Below are 20,356 nucleotides of genomic sequence, written 5' to 3' on the forward strand. Positions count from 1 at the left end.
CAAAATCCCTCCTGAGATGTGTGCAAACCTGGTGGCCAACTACAGGAAACGTCTGACCTGCCAACAAGGGATTTGCCACCAAGTACTAAGTCATGTTTTGTGAAGGGGATCAAATACTTATTTCCCTCATGAACATGCAAATCAGTGCATAATTTGTTAGACATGCAATTTTTTTGGATTTTATGTTGCTATTCTGTCTCTCAGTGTTACAATACACCTACCATTTGATTTTTAGACTTATCATTTCTTTGTGAGTGGGCAAACATTCAAAATCAGCAGGGGATCAAATACTTATTTCCTTCACTGTATACCAAATATTAATGTGCCCAGTTCCAGCTGAACTTTATGAATTGTTACATGTGGAATGGACATTTTATGGCATGCTCTGTATTCCTAGAGCCCTAATGGCCTAATGACTGAGTTATTGATTTACGATGGGGCAGAGGAAAGTGGTTTTCAAAGCAGACCTCCTGCACCAGACTAATTAGCAGTTTACAGCCCTGGAGCTTCATCTATCTGTGTTTTATTTAAGATAAGAGGCCCTTTTGACATCAGCTCAACTTACAGCTATAAATTCGATTTAAAGAGGGAGGAGAGACAAAATGGCTGAGGCCTAACAAGATGGCTGTCACATACAGCGTCCATGTCTCTATTGCGCACAATTGTCAGAGTTGCCACCGCATCCCTTTAAACCCGGATAAAGGGAAATGTATGTCTTTTAGGTCTGTCATTTTGTTTTCCCCTAACTCCATTCTATATTTTGTACTAACATGTTGATTAATTGTTTTGTGTTATACCCAGAATGAGTTAATGAAAATATGCTGTGTCAGTTATGTGTTACAGAACTGTACTCCCAATATTCTTCAATTTTTATTTTAGCTTAGCCTTGGTAGAGACGGAGATAGTATCCAATTATTTCTTTGTACTAACAGCACCTGTTTCTGTCATGATTAAAAGTCAAATACTTTTGTTCCATGGGAAAATAATTGTTGGATACTTGTAACTGAAATCAAGGCCTGAGAAAGTCATGATTACAGCCTTGACAAGTATCTAGCGAGATTCTATTGTATATAGTAGATAAGTGTTTTAAAACAATGTAGAAACTTTCTTTATTCCTGGGAAAGTGAAACTCCACTTCTCATCACTTTTTCAGAATTGACGTCAACGTTTGTCTTTTTGAATTCAGCCAATCAATTACTGACAACTCCGTTTTTTGATACTCTGTGCCCCCCACCTTTCTTTTTTCTGTTATATTAATTTTCTTCCCGCTAATAAACTTGAGAGATTGATTTCACCTATCACTGTGTGTATGTCTGTTGTTTCTGATGGTGAAGTTAATCCTCCGGACGCGTCCGTCCGTACCTTCAACAGGCTGATAAAGACAAATAGCCAGGGGCTAGCGACAACCTTTCACCGGACACATATGAATTACACAGATTCTGAGGCTAATTTAATGCACATAAGGCATGGAGTTTAATTAGCACCTTAATCAGCCTCAGAACCTGTGTAATAGGATGAGGCGGCAACCCTACCTAGGGCGCAAAATAGTCTGACACCGGCCTTGCCTTGAGGCCAGTCACTTCAATTGGTATATGGAAGGGTTTACAACTGCTGTGAAAGCACCTTGTATTCTGCAGCTGCAGCACTAAGGTTCCCCATGCAAAAAATCGGCAACGTTTGCAAAGAAGATAACAGTCTGAATTGGAATTCAGAGGACAGAATCTGGACTGTGGAGATGTCTTGGTGGCTGTGCTCCTCCCGGGCAGTAGATGGCGCTGTGACTGACACACAACAGCCGGGCACCCACGTGGAAGAGACAGCCTAGTGGAAGTAGCCGGGTACTGAGGTGTGGAAGGCGGATTGTCGGAGCTGTGTGTGTCACCGGGGTGACCGGCTGTCATCATGTCTAACATCTTGGAGAGCATTCTGAGCAATCTATTACAGCCGGACAATGCCGTCATCCAGCAGGTAGGGGCTGTGCTGACAGGAGGGGATAGCGGTCCGTAGTGCGGTGACAGCTCATTGCAGGGATGTTGTATGTGCTGGAGACGGCGTGTCACTGCTGTACACAGACCTCTGCAGGAGACACGTGAGCTGTTGACGCTGCTCATGTCCTTCTTGTCACTCTTTATACTCATGGGCTAGCCTTGTCACTCAGTGCTGACCATCCAATACAGTCTTCTTCACTTCCTCCATTAACTGTGTAGTCAAAGGACCTGCCTGATCTGTTGCTAATTACATTGCTTACGTTTCGTTCTCATACTACATAATTGATGGCAAATCTAATGGTGGTCATACACGCTTCCATAAATGATCAATTTCTTTTCCAATCAGTCTCTCACGATTGATCTATAGTGGACAAACCATCCAGTCGATAGGCCACACACAGAGAAATAATTTCAATCAATAGTTGGGAGATACAATTGTAAATGATGGATCACAGCCCTGTTTCTATCATACGTTGACATATTCTAATATGATCTGAGCAGGGCTGCTGTTAAAAACCATGGGGCCCCATACAGCCAACCTGACAGGGCCCCCTAAAAAAACAAAACAGTTTATTATGCTTCAGTTATGAATGAACACAGTGAGTGATCGGTACCGATCCCTCATTGTGTTCATTCAGGAAAGTAAGGGGCTGGTAAATGTGACATAGTTACTGGACCCTTCCCTCAGTCTCCATGCTGAAGGATGTTGCATGATTTTAAAGTTGGGTGACATACCGATTTCAGGTGCGATTTGCAAGACATCCCACACAAATGTCTATGCAAGTCACATCAAAATTAGTGCATGTACTGCTTTAGAAATCAGCGCTGCTCCAACAAAGTCGGAACTGTATTGATATGACCGCTGTAATTGCGGACAATAGGGCGCGACTTGGAATGCCATTTGCAAGTCGTACGGCATGCAAATCGCATGCCAATTCGAATCCAGTGTGACCAGGGACTTAGGATGTAACATGTTACAAGACCTCACCCCACCCGATCCTCCTCCTTTGACAGCGGACAGGGGATCTTCTCACACCCATTGTGACTATTTAAAGCGCAGCTCCACCCAGAAGGTGAAGTTCTTCTTTAAGACTACCCCCCCCTCCTCTTCTTCTCCACATGGCACTTTTTTTTGGGGGGGGGTACCTGATTTTGACAGGTTCCCACTTCCACTCCGACCGCCTATGCAATCGGAAGCAGAAGTTCTCCTCCGCGCCCTGCAGTCTTCTGGGACCCATAACAGTTCCCAGAACACTGCAGGCCATTCACAATGCACAGTGGCCAGCTGTGAAGCCACAAACTGTCACAGCCAGGTGCCCACAGATGAGATGCTGGGGACAGAGGACCGAGTGAAGGGACAGCTGTGATGAGCACATAACTGGATTGTGGGACAGGTGAGTGTGTGTTCATTAAACGTCAGCAGCTACAAAAACTAACTGCTGACTTTTAATAAACACAAAAATGTCTAGAAACAGCAGGCCTCCACCCCCAAATGGCCATGTCATTCAGTCACAGTTATGTGAATGAGTGAACTACAAGTACTGTGAGCCACTGCGGGAGATCAGGGGTGCACTGCCACTCCGAGGCTGCTCTGTAACAATAAACAATGCATATTATTTTATTTTTTTTAAAAGGTGAACTTATCTTTTAACACATCTCCATGCTGTGCTCTATGTACTCATCTAAATATTCCCATGACTGTGTAACCGTCGCCCAGTTCTAGCTTCCCTCATTTAATTTACACCACTCGCTGATTTTATGATAAATGATTTCTCTCTCCTAGGTTCTTTTGATTCGTTTTTGCAATACATTTTGCTTTGCATTTGTACACATACATTGCAGACCTATTTTTACCGTGTTTTGCATTTTTTCTTTTCTTTTTTTTTTGTTTGCTTTTTGTTAAATGGGAAATGCTTTTCTTGTTGGGCAGAATCAAAACACAGCAAAAATGCACTACACGTGTTTCAGCAATGTCTCCATTTTATCTAAAAACTTTGCTTTTTGCATTTAACCACTTCCCGTCCGGCCCATGTACATAAACGGCCAGACAGGAGCAGTACCGAAGCAGGTTGCTGTTTATAAACGCATTCACTGCCTGTGCGCACTCCCTGGGAGTGTGTGGAACCGTGATCCGGTGCCCGCTGTGTTTGGAGGGCACAGCGGAACACGATCGCTCTGTGTGAGGTCCCAATTCATGTGATCACTGATTGGCCAATCAGTGATCACGTGAATAGTAGTAAGCAAGATGTCACTTCCTAACATCATTGCTTACTACGTGTGAAATCTGTGAATGATCACAGAGGTCACATGTTACAAGGCTGTTCACAACAGCCTTGTACCATGTGACAAGCTGTGACCAATCACAGCTCACACAGTATTTCTCAATGGCTGCAAGAATGCAGCCAGAGAGGAGAAATGATTGCTTTTACAGCCTTTATGGGTGTAAAAGCAATCTGTAAAAAAAGAAAAAAATCTTCATCACCCCCCACAAGTAGTACAGTGTCACTATGGTGACGGTATGTTACAAAAACATAAATAATAATATATAAAAATAAAATAACAATGTAAAAAAAAATTTAGAAAAATGTATCATTTTTGGTTATAAACTAATTTGGGTCTTTTTTTTTTTTTTTTCTTACTAAAAAGATAGCTGAATACATTTTTTCCAAGATTTATGAAGAAATTTTATTTATTTGCAAAATTTCATAAAAACACTTTTTTTTCAAAATGTTTGGCCTTTTTAATTTATATAGCAAAAAAAAATAAAAATCCTAGTGGTGAATAAATACCACCAAAATAAAGTTTTATCTGTCTCAAAAAATAGCTCAGCAATGAGGAAGAGATTAGAGGAACTGAATTTATTCTCTCTTGAGAAGAGGAGATTAAGGGGGGATATGGTCAACATGTATAAATACATCAGTGGTTCATATAGTGAACTCGGTGTAGAGCTATTCACCCTGAGGTCATCACAGAGGACAAGGGGGCACTCTTTATGTCTGGAGGAAAAGAAATGTAATCTCCAAACACGGAATAGACTCCCTCAAGAGTTGGTTCTGGCCAGCTCAGTGGATTGCTTTAAGGAAGGCCTGGATTCTTTCTTTGATACACAGAATATAACTGGATACTAACATTTATAATTAAAGTTGATCCAGGGAATATCTGATTGCCTCTCAGGGGATCAGGAAGGAATTTGTTTTCCAGCAAGAGCAAATTGGATCATGCTTTGCTGTTTTTTTTGCCTTCCTCTGGATCAACTGTGGGTGTAGGATTATAACTTTTTTTTTTTTTTTAATGGTTGAACTGGATGGACTTTTGTCTTTTTTTTCAGCCAGACTAACTATGTAACTATGTAATGTGCAGCGCGGCTCACACATGCGCAATTGGCACCTGGCTGTGAAGCCACAAGCTGGGCATAGTCAGGTGCCCACAGTTGAGATGACAGCACCGGGGACAGAAGACGGAGGGAAGGACATCTCAGGTGAGAACGTTGCTGTATCCTGGCTGGAGCTCTCTTTAAACCTGTTCCCACCCCCTTTGTAAACCCTATACGTACTATCCTGTAAAGCAGTGGTACTCAACCTTTCTAATGCCGCGACCCTTTAATACAGTTCCTCATGTTGTGGTGACCCCCAACCATAAAATTATTTATCCAGTAATTATATTTCATGAAGTAACTTAAATCAAGGAATGCGCTAAAACCACAAACTATTCCTAATTTAGTGTAGAAACATTAGTGCAAAAGATATATATATCTATTATCAATTAATATCAAAAAATATCAAAATTATGTGCAAAACATAAGTAATTTAAATAATTAAATTTGTGAATATAAAAAAAAAAAAAAAAAAAATGTCCAATTCTGAATTTCTTCAAATGTCCAAACAAATCCTTTTCAAATTCAGGTGCTCTCAAAGAAATTGTGCCAAAATCCACCACCAAAAGTAAAGTTGGGTAACTCACCAGAGCTCCATGCTGATCAATCTCTAGATCAGCAAAAAACGCTTTTTGCTCTGGGAGCAGATGCAATGAATCAACTTCTCAGGTGTGATGATCAATAGCTACACATTCATCCATAAGGTAGGTATCCACCACTCAATATAATGGTTCCAGGAGCATTATATCACTCTCTCTTTTTATATCTCTCCACCGAGGTCATGTTTGGGAATGAAAGAGAAAAATCATGGTGCAGCCAGTTTTTTTATAAAAGTATCCAACAATTTAATAAAGATTTACACTCACAAAAAGGGTGTCTTCACCGACACCAGTATAACAGCATAAAACAGCAAATGGTATAACAGTCTCCTGTTCCCCGTACACTCACTACAGCGCTCGTGACTTAATTTTCTCCACAAACGTCAGCATCCAGTAAGCCCTACTAGTTTCGTCATGAATGACGTCTTCAAGGGGCGGTCCGGACCGCCCCTTGAAGACGTCATTCATGACGAAACTAGTAGGGCTTACTGGATGCTGACGTTTGTGGAGAAAATTAAGTCACGAGCGCTGTAGTGAGTGTACGGGGAACAGGAGACTGTTATACCATTTGCTGTTTTATGCTGTTATACTGGTGTCGGTGAAGACACCCTTTTTGTGAGTGTAAATCTTTATTAAATTGTTGGATACTTTTATAAAAAAACTGGCTGCACCATGATTTTTCTCTTTCATTCCCAAACATGACCTCGGTGGAGAGATATAAAAAGAGAGAGTGATATAATGCTCCTGGAACCATTATATTGAGTGGTGGATACCTACCTTATGGATGAATGTGTAGCTATTGATCATCACACCTGAGAAGTTGATTCATTGCATCTGCTCCCAGAGCAAAAAGCGTTTTTTGCTGATCTAGAGATTGATCAGCATGGAGCTCTGGTGAGTTACCCAACTTTACTTTTGGTGGTGGATTTTGGCACAATTTCTTTGAGAGCACCTGAATTTGAAAAGGATTTGTTTGGACATTTGAAGAAATTCAGAATTGGACATTTTTTTTTTTTTTTTTTTTTTTATATTCACAAATTTAATTATTTAAATTACTTATGTTTTGCACATAATTTTGATATTTTTTTGATATTAATTGATAATAGATATATATATCTTTTGCACTAATGTTTCTACACTAAATTAGGAATAGTTTGTGGTTTTAGCGCATTCCTTGATTTAAGTTATAGCACTAAGAAATTTATTTGGTTTCTTTGAGGTGGAATTGCTGCTTTAAAGTATTAAGGGTGTGGTGCTTTTATTACACTTGTGATATTTCATGAAGTGTCGTTTTACTTCCAATACTGCTGCTTTCAACACAGTAGCTGCTTTCAACACAGCAGCTGCTTTCTACACAGTAGCTGCTCTTTACACATCGGAAATGTGTTTTTCGATGGTCTTAGGCGACCCCTGTGAAAGGGTTGTTCGACCCCCAAAGGGGTCTCGACCCACAGGTTGAGAACCACTGCTGTAAAGGAAAGATGTGTATATTTAACTAATCTAAGGGCGCTCCAGTCTGGTTATGTGATGGACAGCAGACGACGGATGCCCATAGTAAGTCTATGGGTAACATCACCACCCAGGCTCTGCAGCCATTGTTACTGCTGGCTCCTCTTCACTGAAGCCATCCACTGGTGAGATCACATGAGCAGACTGGAGTGCCTTTAGAATAGGAAAATATATCCACAATTCTTCCTCTCATTTTTCAATATAGCATGACATCTCCCTAAGGCTCCATGCACACTAGTGTTTTGTTAAGCTTAAAATGCTGAATAAAAAAACGCTGGTAATAGCGTTTTTTAGAAGCGTTTAGGAGCATTAGTGTTTTTAGCGTTTTTACAAAACATGTTGTGGAAAAAGAAAAAAAAAAAGCTTTTTGAAGCATTTATCGTTTTTTTTTGCTGGAAACATGCTCCAAAAAACTCTACAAAGACAATTTTTTTTTTCTGCTCCTAGACGCTGAAGCTCCAAAAATGCTAATAGCCTAAAGTAGTGTCCATGGACATGGGATAACTCTGTTTAGCTTCTAGGAGCAGACAAAAATGCTGGTGTGCATGGAGCCTAAAAGTGAAACTAAAGGCACATTTTTCTTTCATTTTGGTAAGGGGGGATATAACCCCTATCAATTTTTTTCACCAGAATTAGTGTCCTCGCAACAACCCAAAATTTGGTAAAGGGGCACAGACACATTTTGTCCCCTATGTAGTATCAAATTTTAGTGGAAGTATAAAAAAAAAAAAAAGTCACAAAATAGTTACAGCCAGGCATTTAATCCCCCCCTTCACCAAAAGACACAATTGTTGGGGGACGCCTATGTGTGAAAACTTTGCTTTTGATACATGTTATATATTGCTGCTGGAGTGAGACATTCTAGGGGCCAAAATTCTTAACTCTAAACTGATGATCTGTTGGGATTTTTAAAGCATTGCCTATGGAAAATATAGGGTACCAAAGTTCGGCACTATTTTATGGGTGCACGTTAATTTAAAGGTTGACATGTTGCGTATCTGTTTACCTGGTGCAACCTCATCTTTTAAGTTTTACAAAAAAATTGGATAATATATTGTATTTTTTACCCAAAAATGAACTTAAATGTAAATGTACATGCTGCACAATAGGATAAGTTCACCTTTTGACAAAAAATAATAAATGCAATTTTTTTGCAGGTAAAAAAATGTGCATTTATTATTTTTTGTTGCAGGAGCCTGAAAAGCATTGCACTGAAGTTCAGCAGATCGCTGGAGTCATGCAGGACTCCTGCAGACCTGCCAGTATATCTGTTTGCCCGTACGACCCATATGAGCAAGCCGATACACTCTAACAGGAAAAATCAATGAACTACCACGGCGCAGTGGTAGGTCATTGAGAACTAGAAGCGTTAGCCACTAAGGCTGTCTGGACTTGTAGTTTTCTCATTCACAGAATACTGTGAATGAGTGAAGCGACCGGATGGGTGGAGCCCTGCAAAGCTGTGGTTTTTTTTTTTTTTTTGTAAGTTTTGACAGCTAGAAAGAGAAGAAGATGCTCCACTAGCTGTCAAAGCGGGGGGCTGGTCCTTTCATAACATGTTACACCTTGAATATGGGTGTAACATGTTATGAAAGGTCAACTTATCCAAAACTTTGGCATTATTGGCACTTTTTTTTTCTATCGGCAAAATGCTGATAACCGTATTTTCATCCGATCATTTTTGGCGGACGATATATGAGTGCATCATTAGCCTTTAACCCTTCCCTTCTCTATCAAAAACTATTTAACAAATAGTTTTGGTGGTACATACACTTCAATATATATGAAGGTGGGTTAGCATTAAAGTTGGACAAATAATTTTCTGCTTTTACTTCTCTTATGGGTAAATCGGTTTATAGGAACTGACGTCTCTTCTACTGATAATGGGAGAAAAATGTGTGAATAGTAACCACCCAGAGAAAAGGTGCTACTTCTTCTCTGCCACTTACATGCATCTGACTTTCTCTGCACCATCATTTTTGCTGTTTTACAGCAGACAAGATCTACTAAGGTTGGTACATTGTCACGTGCATCATATACTGTATATTGCCTGATGAGCCAGTACTCCATATTTGTGCTGGAGAGCTGACAAAGCTGAGGCCTGTGACCCAACAACCATTTAAACTTCGGGTGCTGCTCCAAGCAATCACTCTATGATGTTCTGGCGACACTTGCATTAAGTATAGGTGCTGGTGTTGAGTGAGCCTGCCCCGGCTCCATATACACATATAAAGGATCAAGGATGGATCATTGCCCTGCCAAGAGAACAGCCCAAGGAACGTGAAAGCCACTTAAGCGCACCTCCTGCCGGAGCACGCCACTGCTGGGTTTAGTCATAAATTAAAGCCCTGATGTCTTTTTTTTACTGAGGGCTGAAGGAAGTACAGATGGATGTTTCTTACAACATATATGTGGGGGAAAAATGGAATTGATTTTTCTATAATACTGTAACCACATGTGGTCGGTAAATTGGGTTTTGTGAATGCTACAGAGGTTAGTTGTATCTTGTCTCTCTAAGAATTAATCATTCATCATTTCGCTAAATTGTGCAATTGGCATAAGAATTGTTCTTCATCATTTTACTTGTATCTTCACATTTCTTTTTAGGCTACAGCACAGCTGAAAGAAGCTGTCAAGGACCCATTGATTATACCAGCATTATGTGATGTCATACGAGGAGCTCAGGACCCACAGGTATTTACACTCACATTCCTTAAACTGATTTTGTAAATGACTTCATGCAGTCTTTTAAAGGTTAAGTTCACCTTTTGGAAAGAAAAAAAAATAATTCACTTACAGGAAACTGCTATTTTCAAATTATGACAGCAGGAGCGGGTAGTAGAGCCCCTGCCCGCTGTCACAGGGAGGGGTGGTCGGGGACTGTAGATGCTGGAACATGTTACATATGCCACCTAAAAACGGGTGGAACATGTTCCAAAGGTGAACTTATCCTTTAAAGATCAATTTTATATATTGTTACGTTTATCCAGCTTGTGTGTGTGTGTGTGTGTGTGTGTGTGTGTGTGTGTGTGTGTGTGTGTGTGTCATACTAATTGATGGCCGTGGAAGCTGGGAATCACTACTCCAGTGATCTCCTCTTGATTCCAGGTGTCGTGCTGAGTGGCCGGCCTGATGCATTGTGAATACAGAAGGTGAATTATTAGCATTTTCTGAAGTTATTAAGAACTTTCTCTGACTGGACAAGATAGAGTGACGCAGCGGTGCTATCGCGCTCTCTATCAATCGGAGAATGTTTTTCAATGTTACTAGGTATAAAATATCTGTACTTGGAATTCCTCTTTAAAGGTTACTTGCAGATTGCGTAACGGTTCTGGGGGGGAATGATTGAGGTTATTCTTAGGGTATTTAGGTTAGGACTGTGATGCCCTAAATATACCTAATGCAGTATGTTACTACATGTAAAGCTATAACCTTTTTGTTATGTGCCAAGAGTCCTCATATTGAAATGTTGACTTCTCCAGATTTAGAGAATGGGGTAAGCTCATTTTATGCAAAGTAATCAAACTAATGTTCTGAGTTGTTACAGGGGATCATTGAATTGCAGCTTGTGCTTTATAATTACTGTTCCTGCTGCTTTTCTGCCTTTTTTAGATGCGGCTATATGTAGACATCTGTTTATAGTGGCTTTTCCTTTCCGAATTTAAACGTATGTATAACTGCAGAAACCGTGGGGAGTTGATTGCTTTAAAGACACTTGTGCTTGAAGAAATCTGTGGGCTGCTTTTTTTTTTTTTTAAACAACCTGGCTGTGGCGTCAGTCATAAAGCGGTTCTTCACTCTGTTTGAAAAAAAAATAAAAGTCAACAGCCACAAATACTCTAGCTGCTGACTTTTAAAAGAAGGACACTTACCTGTCCTGGGATCCAGCGCCATCCTCAACTGGGCTGATCCTTTGCCAGTCTTCGGGTCCCTGACACCAGCATGTGTAGTGTGGCTTCACAGCTGGCTTCCCACTGTGCAGTGTAAATGGTTCCACAGCCTTCTGAGAGATGTGACATTTCCCAGAAGGCTGCAGATTGGGGGGAATTGGGAGGTGCGGGCACTGAACTGCCATGAGAATGGCCTAGACTATCTGACTGGAAGTGAGAGCGGGTTAACTACCAAAACTAGGTACCCCCCCCCACCTCCTCAAAAAAAAGTTCCAAAAGAAAAAGGGGGGGGACATAAAATGAAAATTTCCCCTTTAGGGTGAAGTTCTGTTTTAAGTCACTAATCCAGCACAGGCATATAGCAAGTGAAGTTCGGTACAAGTGACTGAAGGATAAGGTGCAGTATGACAGACAAGAGGCTAGCACTGAAAATCATTTCCATATATTTACACTCTAAGGTTTCTTTTAAGGCTGTCTTGGAGTTTTAACCCCCTAAATGTCCAGAAAATGTGTACTTCGCATTGAAAACAATTTTCCTCTAGTTACACAGGCTGGCTTTCCCAGTCTTTGTAACCAAAATTAGAACAAGTAGAAAAGTTTAATAAAAGACATCCAGTCCACCACTACATGTACATGTAGCTGACTCATTAACTCGTAAGCCTGGTTAATCCAAATATGCTGATGCATGAAAATCCTAGATAAATTCACTTTGTAAATAAGAGCCTCAAAAGCAGCAACAATTACAGTTTGAGTTCACAAGACAGTACATATACTGCATATATTGTAAATGAAATGTGTATTTTCATATTTCATTTTATAATGTTCAATTACCTAAAATAAAAATTGTAAGTGAATATTTGTCTTTTTGGCTAAAAAATGTTGTTTTCTAATAGAGAACACATACTTCTCTATAAATAATGTGCCATAGAAGCTCATTGTAATATACTGTATACGTGTGTATATTCAGCGGGTATAGAAAAGAAAATAATTTTGTTACTTTGCAGCCTGAAATGAAGACAGATGCAGTTTTTGTTTTATCCAGCTGTATTTACTCAGTGCAGCTTATAACGTCCAAGTGAAAGAACACTAACCTGTCAGACACAAATCAAACACAGAATCCCTGTGTTGGAAAAAGGATCACCCCCCCCCCCCCCCAGTGTCAGTATTTTGTTGAACCATATTTTGCTTTAATTTACAGCCTTTAGTCAGTTTGGATATGTCTCTACTAACTTTGCAATGTTTGCCCACTCTTCTTTGCAGAACTACTCAAGTTCAGGTAAATTTGATGGTGACCATTTCTGGACTGCAGTCTTCAAGCCATTCCACAGATTTTCAATGGGGTTTAGGTCTGGGCTCTGACTAGGCCATGTAAGGACATTCGCCTTATTCTCCTTCAACCACTGTGTGGTCATTTTTGTTGTGTGCTTTGGGTCATTGTCATGTTAGAAGGTAATCCTTCTTCCCATTGATAGTTTTCTGGCAGAGGGCAGCAAATTTTAGAAAGTTTTTTTACCCCTTCCATTTTTCTTCTATCCTGACAAGTGCTCCAATCCCTGCTGCATAGAAACACCCCCATAACAGGATATTGTCACCTCCATTCTTTACTGTGGGAATGTTATTTGGATGGTGAGCTGTATTGGATTTCCACCAGACATATTGTGTAATGTTATGGTCAGATGAGACTAAAATTAAATTATTTGGCCCCAACACCTTTTTCCATGTGGCCTCAGAATCTTCAAAGTGCGTTTTTTGGCAAAGCTCAGTCATGACTGCATGTGGCGTTTCTTGAGCAGTGGCTTTTTTCTTGCAACCCTCCCATACAAGCCACACTTGTGGAGAATTTGTGATATTGTTGTCACATGCACACAATGACCACTCTGCCATAAATCCTGCAACTGCTTCAGAGTTGCTGTAGGCCTCTTGGTAGCCTCTCTGACCAGTTTCCTTCTGGTTCTTTCATCCAGTTTGGAGCGAAGTCCTGATCCAGGGAGGCTCTGTGTTGTACCAAATACCTTCCACTTTTTAATAATAGACTTCACTCTGCTTCTAGGTATTGATAAACCCTTTGAAAATTGTTTTGTACAGTATCTCCTGAGTTGTGCATTTTCACAACTGTATCCTGGAGATATTTTGACAGTGCCTTGCCACTCATAGTGGATTGTTTACTTCACTTGCACTACCGAGAATGAAATTCTCCAGGAAAGCTCTTTTCATGCTGAGCTAATCAAAATGACCACAGCTGATCACAGTTGAAAGTCAACTAGCTTTGTGTGCCATTGAGAAGGTGATTAGCTACACCTGAGTGAGTTTACAAGTCAGGAGGGGGGTGATCCTTTTTCCACTCTGTTTTTGAATTTTTTTTCCTGACATGTTGGTGATATATATTTCACTTGGCTGTTATAAGTTACACTTATAAAATACAGCTGGATAAAACAGTGTCTGTCTTCATTTCAGGCTGCAAAGCAACAAAATGTGATTATTTTAAAGGGGGTTACTCTTTTATTTATATATATATATATATATATATATATACACAGTTGCAAGAAAAAGTATGTGAACCCCTTGGGATTACGTGGAGTTTTGCATGAATTGGGCATAAAATGTGCTCTGAACGTCATCTAAGTCACAACAATAGAAGAACACAGTCTGCTGAACATAATACTACACAAACATTAGATGTTGCCATGGTTTAATTGCACATAACATGTAAACATTCACAGTGCAGGGAGGAAAAAGTATGTGAACCTTTGGACTTAATAACTGGTTGACCCTCCTTTGGCAGCAATAACCTCAACCAAACGTTTCCTGTAGTTGCAGATCAGACCTGCACAACGATCTAGAGTCATTTTTGACCACTCCTCTTCACAAAACTGTTTCAGTGTAGCAATATTCTTGGGATGTCTGGTGTGAATCGCTCTGTTAAGATCATGCCACAGCATTTCAATCGGGTTGAGGTCAGGACTCTGACTGGGCCACTCCAGAAGGTGTATTCTGTGCTGTTGCAGCCATTGTTTTGTTGAATTACTTGTATGCTTTGGGTCATTGTCCTGTTGCATCACCCATCCTCTGCGGAGCTTCAGTTGGTGGACAGATGGTCGTACGTTTTCCTGCAAAATGTCTTGATAAACTCTGGAATTCATTTTCCCATCAATGACAACAATCCGTCCAGCCCTGAGGCAGCAAAGCAGCCCCAAACCATGATGCTCCTTCCGCCATGTTTTACAGTGGGGATGAGGTTTTGATGTTGGTGTGCTGTGCCTTTTTTTCTCCACACATAATGTTGTGTGTTCTTCCCAAACAACTCAATCTTGGTTTCATCTGTCCACAGTATATTTTGCCAGTAGTGCTGTGGAACATCCAGGTGCTCTTTTGCAAACTTCAAACGTGCTGCAATATTCTTTTTGGACAGCAATGGCTTCCTCTGTGGTGTCCTCCCATGTACTCCATTCTTGTTTAATGTTTTCCTTATTGTAGATGTGTCAACAAAAATGTTAGCATGTGCCAGAGATTTCTGTAGGTCTTTAGCTGACACTCTGGGATTCTTCTTTACCTCATGCAGCATTCTGCGCTGTGCTCTTGCAGTCATTTTTACAGGACGACCACGCCTAGGGAGAGTAGCAACAGTGCTAAACTTTCTCCATTTGTAGACAGTCTGTCTTACCGTGGACACATGAACATCAAGGCTTTTGGAGATACTTTTGTAACCCTTTCCAGCTTCATGCAAGTCAACAATTCTTGATCGTAGGTCTTCTGAGAGCTCTTTTCTGCGAGGCATGGTTCACATCAGACAGTGCTTCTTGAAACCAGTAAACCCAAAACAGGTGGGTGTTTTTTAAGGGCAGGACAGCTGTCAACAACACATCCAATATCATCACACTGATTGGAGTCAAGGTTGGCTCACTCCTGGCTCCAATTAGCTCTGGGAGAAGTCATTAAGCTAGGGCCTCACATACTTTTTCCTCCCTGCACTGTGAATGTTTACATGTTATGTGCAGTTAAACCATGGCAACATCTAATGTTTGTGTAGTATTATGTTCAGCAGACTGTGTTCTTCTATTGTTGTGACTTAGATGACGTTCAGAGCACATTTTATGCCCAATTCATTCAAAACTCCACGTAATCCCAAGGGGTTCACATACTTTTTCTTGCAACTGTAGATAGATAGATAGATAGATAGATAGATAGATTCTGTCTGCTCCAGTTTTAGTAAATCATCCATTGTCTTTCACTACTATACACACAGAAACCTTCTTGTAAACATGACTAGAAAATGTCATTTGTCATAACTTTGCTTGTATTTCTTCTAGATACGCCAGTTTGCCGCAGTTTTATTACGCAGACGACTAAGTAAACGGTGGAAGGTTATGCCTGTAGAGCAGCAACAGAGGTCAGTAAGAAATAGTAAGCCTTTTCTTTGTATTCATCCTGCCTGTTGCCTATGTCACGTCACTTTATACAACCCCAATTCCAAAAACGTTGTCTAAAATCTACATAAAAACAGAATACAATGATTTGCTAATCTCATAAACCCAGTATTTTATTCACAATGGAAAATAGAAAACATCAAATGTTTAACCTGAGAAAATGTACCATTTTTAGAAACAAAAAAAGATAATTTTGAAATTGATGACAACATGTCTCAAAGTTAGGACAGAGCCATGTTTACCATGGTGTAGCATCCCCTCTTCTTTTATCCCCTTTCTTCTGCCACCACCTGACCCTTTAATATGATCTAAATGCCGGAAGGCAGAGTCAGGCATTCTGATCATGTGACCACTGTGATTGACAGCCACAGTGGACACATGATCAGATGGCTCCTAGTGTGTGTCGGGAGCTTTCTGGTACCCTGTCATTACTATGCTGGGAGTACTTTTTCAACATGGTAAAATGTTTTCCTAGGGAAGCATATATGCGACCACTCGGCGTTACAGCCCGCCCGCTGAAAGGCCTTATAAATGCGCCAGGTCAGCAGGAAGTGGTTAACACTGTAATCATCTGGGAACCGAGAAGACCAGTTGCTGGAGTTTTGGGAGAGGATTGTTGTCCCATTCGTGCCTGATATAGGATTATAACTGCCCAACAGTCCTGGATTGTTTTTATTGTATGTTTCGTTTCAATTTGTGCCAAATATTTTCAGCTGAGTTAAAGGTCTGGACTGCAGGCAGGCCAGTTAAGCACCTGGAATCTTCTGTTGTCATAGATTCATTATGCAGTTTCATTTTGTTCTGCTGAAATATACATGTCCTTTTCTGAAAAAGATGCTGTCTGTATGGGAGCATATGCTGCTCTAAAGCCTAAATATATGTGTCTGCATTGCTGGTGCCTTTCCAGATGTGCAAGCTGCCTATTCCACCAGTACTAATGCACCCCCATACCATCAGAGATGCCGACATTTGTACTCTCCGTTAATAACAATACAGAAGGTCCCTCTCCTCTTAGTCCAGAGGATGTGGTGCCCTTGGTTGCCAAATTGAATGTCAAGTTTCAGTTTGTCTGATCACAGGACAGTTTTTTTTTCTCTTTGCAACAGACCATTTTAAATGAGCTTTGGCATAGAGAAGACAGCAAAAGTTTTAGATCATGTTCAGGTATGGCTTCTTCTTTGTATAATAGAGCTTTACCTTGCAATTTGGATGGCACGGCACACTGTGTTCACATACAGAGATGTTTGAAAGCATTCCTGAGCCCATGCATTGATGTTTCTAATGCATTGCCATCTGAGGGCCAGAAAATCACAGGTATCCAATACTGCATTTCGGCCTAGTACCTTGCACACAGAGATTTCTCCAGATTATCCAAATTTTATGATATCATGTACTGTAGATTATGATATATTTAAAGTCTGCAACTTTACATGGAGGAACATTAGTTTGAAAGTGTTCGACAATTTTTAAATGCAAATTTTACAGATTAGTAAACCTCTACCCATTTTTACTTCTGGGACCCCCGTCATGTTACTGACCTGTTGCCAGTTAACCTAATAGTAGCAAAATGTTCTTCCATCTCTTCCCTGTTAGCATCACTTACATTGCCAGCTTTTTGTTGCCCTGTCACAAGTTTTTTGAGAATTGTTGCTGACATCCGTTTCAAAATTACCTTACTTTTTTCTTAAAATGGTACGCTTTTTCAAGTTAACCACTTCCAGTCTGGTCTAATTCCAACATTCCACTCCACGTAAAAACATTTTATATATCTATATATATATAGATATAGATAGATATATATATATATATATATATATATATATTTTTTTTTTTTAATAGACCCTAGAGAATAAAATAGTGGGTGTTGCATATTTTTATGTCTCATGGTATTTGCACAGCAGTTTTTTCAGTGCTAATTTTTTGGAAAAAATACCCTTTAACGAATTTTAATGTGCAAAAACACAATATAATACTGAATTGTTTGGTAAAATATAAAAGATGTCACACCAAGTAAATGGATACCAAACATGGAACCGTGCCAAATGTCTGTACCTAAAAAATCTCCATAGGCGATGCTTTAAAAGCCTTTACAGGTTACCAGTTTTGAGTTACACAGGAGGTCTGGTGCTGGAGTTATTGCTCTCATTCTGACGTTCAAAGCAATACCTCACATATGTGGGGTAATTGCTGCATACATATGCGTGCATTTGCTTGTGAGGATGCAGGAATAGGGGCACTTTAAATATTTAAAAAATTGTATCTTTATTTTATTTGCATTTTTTTAATACTGTTACCTTTTTGCAGCACTTTTATTGCTATCAGAAGGGATGAACACCATTCCTTGTGATGTCATGAGCCGTTACAGGTCCTCTTCTGGCCTTCAAAGCATCTGATCAAGTAAGATCAATTTGACCAGATGCTTGTGCTTGTTTGCATGAAATGGAAACCGGAAGTGACAAATTCCTCAAGGCTTCCAGTTTCTGACATCACACAGTGGGAGCAATGACATCCCTTCCTCTCACTGTGTTTCAGGAACCACATGCTGCTGGTCACATTCTTTCCGGGCTCCCCGATTGCTCAGTAGATGCCAATAGAGGGGGCAGTGGCGGGAGGGGGGACCCTCTTCCACCACCTGTAAAAGTAATCCAGTGACTCTTTAGCCACTCAGATTACTTTTAATTTGTTCAGCATTACCAGCTCTAAAAAAATGTATATCTCGTTCGGCAGCGATGATATCACCATTCCCATCCAAGGGCGTACAGGTATGTACCTTTTTAAAAGTACAATTTAAGACTCTTGCATGGCCCTTTAAACAAGTACCGCATTAAGTTACTATGTGATGCACAAGCCTCAAATCATAAACAAAATCTTAACTTTTCCTAGCTGAGCCAACTCCTCCTTCATTTGTGTCTCACACGCTTTCACTCCTAAACACTGCAGATCACAGGAGGGTTTCTGCATCAGAGCCAGAGCTGTCTGGCCAGAGGGCAGTGGGCAGGTCTAGGTGTGGTCAGGTACTGATTTGGCAATCAACAGTGACAGTTCTGATAGTCGTGCCCCTGCAACATTTTTATCCCACTGTAGTACAAGCAGGCACAGCCTACATGGAAGTGACAACACTGCTTTGAATTCAAGAGCAGTACAGCATCTTGTCCACACCAGTGATGTATTGTACGCTATAGTAACTGATTTCAATCCAACTTTGAGGACTTGAATGAAAAACCTTACAGCCTAAGTTTTTGTAAGTACCATTATTTTTTGTGTGCCATTATTCTTGTTCTGCTAAAATCTCATCTCTCTTTTTTTATTTGTTTATTTTTTCTTAGTGTGAAGCCCCTGCTGTTAGAAGCCATTCAAAGAGAACCCGAGTAAGTGAAATTCAGATCACACTAGTTTGTGTCATATATAGTAATGGCAGTACAACTGTTGTGTTTTTCATTGTGCTAATAAATAAGGTTCTTTCAGTATGGGTGCAAGAAGTTCATCTTTGTGACCATGTTTCATGTTGCACCCATATTAAAGTAGAACTATAGGCAAAACGTTTTTTTTTCCTTCATTTAGGATAGAGTAAGGGAGGGTTCTAACCCCCTGCAAATTAATTGAATCTCTTGGGGCTCCCCAGGTCACCAGAACTAGTGTACCCATTGGAAGATATTCCCCCCATTTGCTGTTTTGAGGACAAGCTAAAATTTGTGTTTTTTATTTATTTTTTTTAACTTTCACTTTTGATGATAATTGGGGCACAGGCACCTGAGAGGGGTTCTACTCCATCTCCACTCTATTCAAAACTGAAAAAAGGTTTTACCCTTAGTTCTACTTTAAGGGGGTAACATGCAACATTGTCAAATTCCTCAACCCCCCCACCTTCAAACCACCCCCTTCACGCTGAATTGCTGGATGCTTTCCCTGCAGCTTTCGGTGTGTATTTAAATTCAGCACTTGTAGTCAATTGATTACTTCCTTCAACCCCATAACAGTAGAACAGTTGATCTGTACCCAGTGGTGTATTTAGGTTTTTTGCTGCCCTAGGCAACACAAAAATCATCTATCCCCACGGACACCGACCGGCACCCCCCCCCCCCCCCTTCACCCTCCCATGGAGAGAGCCTGTCATTGACCAATAACACCCCTGCCTCCCACCCAGGAGAGCCATCCACTACCCCCCTTACCTGGTACAGACACAATCATCTTCACAGCTCTGGACATCTCCGTGTAGGAGAGCCAGGCTTTACAGACACCATCAAGCAGCCCACAGCCTCTCTCGGATCCCACCTGGTTCCCATGGTGCGCGTGTCCCTTCTTTCATCCCTTCTTCCAAGGAGAGGTGCTGTCCACCTGAAAAATGCTGCCCTAGGCAAGTGCCTTATTTGCCTTGTGGTAAATATGCCCGTCTGTACCTCCATATAGATCTGGGGCTAGGATGTAAACAAAGCAAATGCCTGTGCATGGCTCCTGTGATGCCCCGGTTGTGACTGCAGTGCTCTGCAGACTTTAGTGAAATTATTTTTAAATGCACCCTTCTTTCTGTTGTTAATATCAATGCATTTATTAAATTCTGGTGGGCTATGCCTTT

General features: G+C 40.5%; 1 protein-coding gene across 1 annotated transcript in view; it reads left to right on the forward strand.

Annotated features, from left to right (window-relative positions):
* Nucleotides 1-1,802: 1,802 nt before the first annotated feature.
* The window catches only part of IPO4 (importin 4), a 132,563-nt gene continuing 114,009 nt past the window's right edge, over nucleotides 1,803-20,356 (forward strand). Inside the window, 4 exon segments of the mRNA XM_089677176.1 lie at nucleotides 1,803-1,968; nucleotides 10,077-10,163; nucleotides 15,667-15,746; nucleotides 19,110-19,151. Coding sequence (XP_089533302.1) covers nucleotides 1,903-1,968; nucleotides 10,077-10,163; nucleotides 15,667-15,746; nucleotides 19,110-19,151 — 275 coding nt within the window. The 5' untranslated portion in view covers nucleotides 1,803-1,902.

Source organism: Staurois parvus, unplaced genomic scaffold (genome assembly GCF_062004578.1).
Source record: "Staurois parvus isolate SC_StPar_1 unplaced genomic scaffold, SC_StPar_1.0 ptg000178l, whole genome shotgun sequence".
Taxonomy (NCBI): Eukaryota; Metazoa; Chordata; class Amphibia; order Anura; family Ranidae; genus Staurois; species Staurois parvus.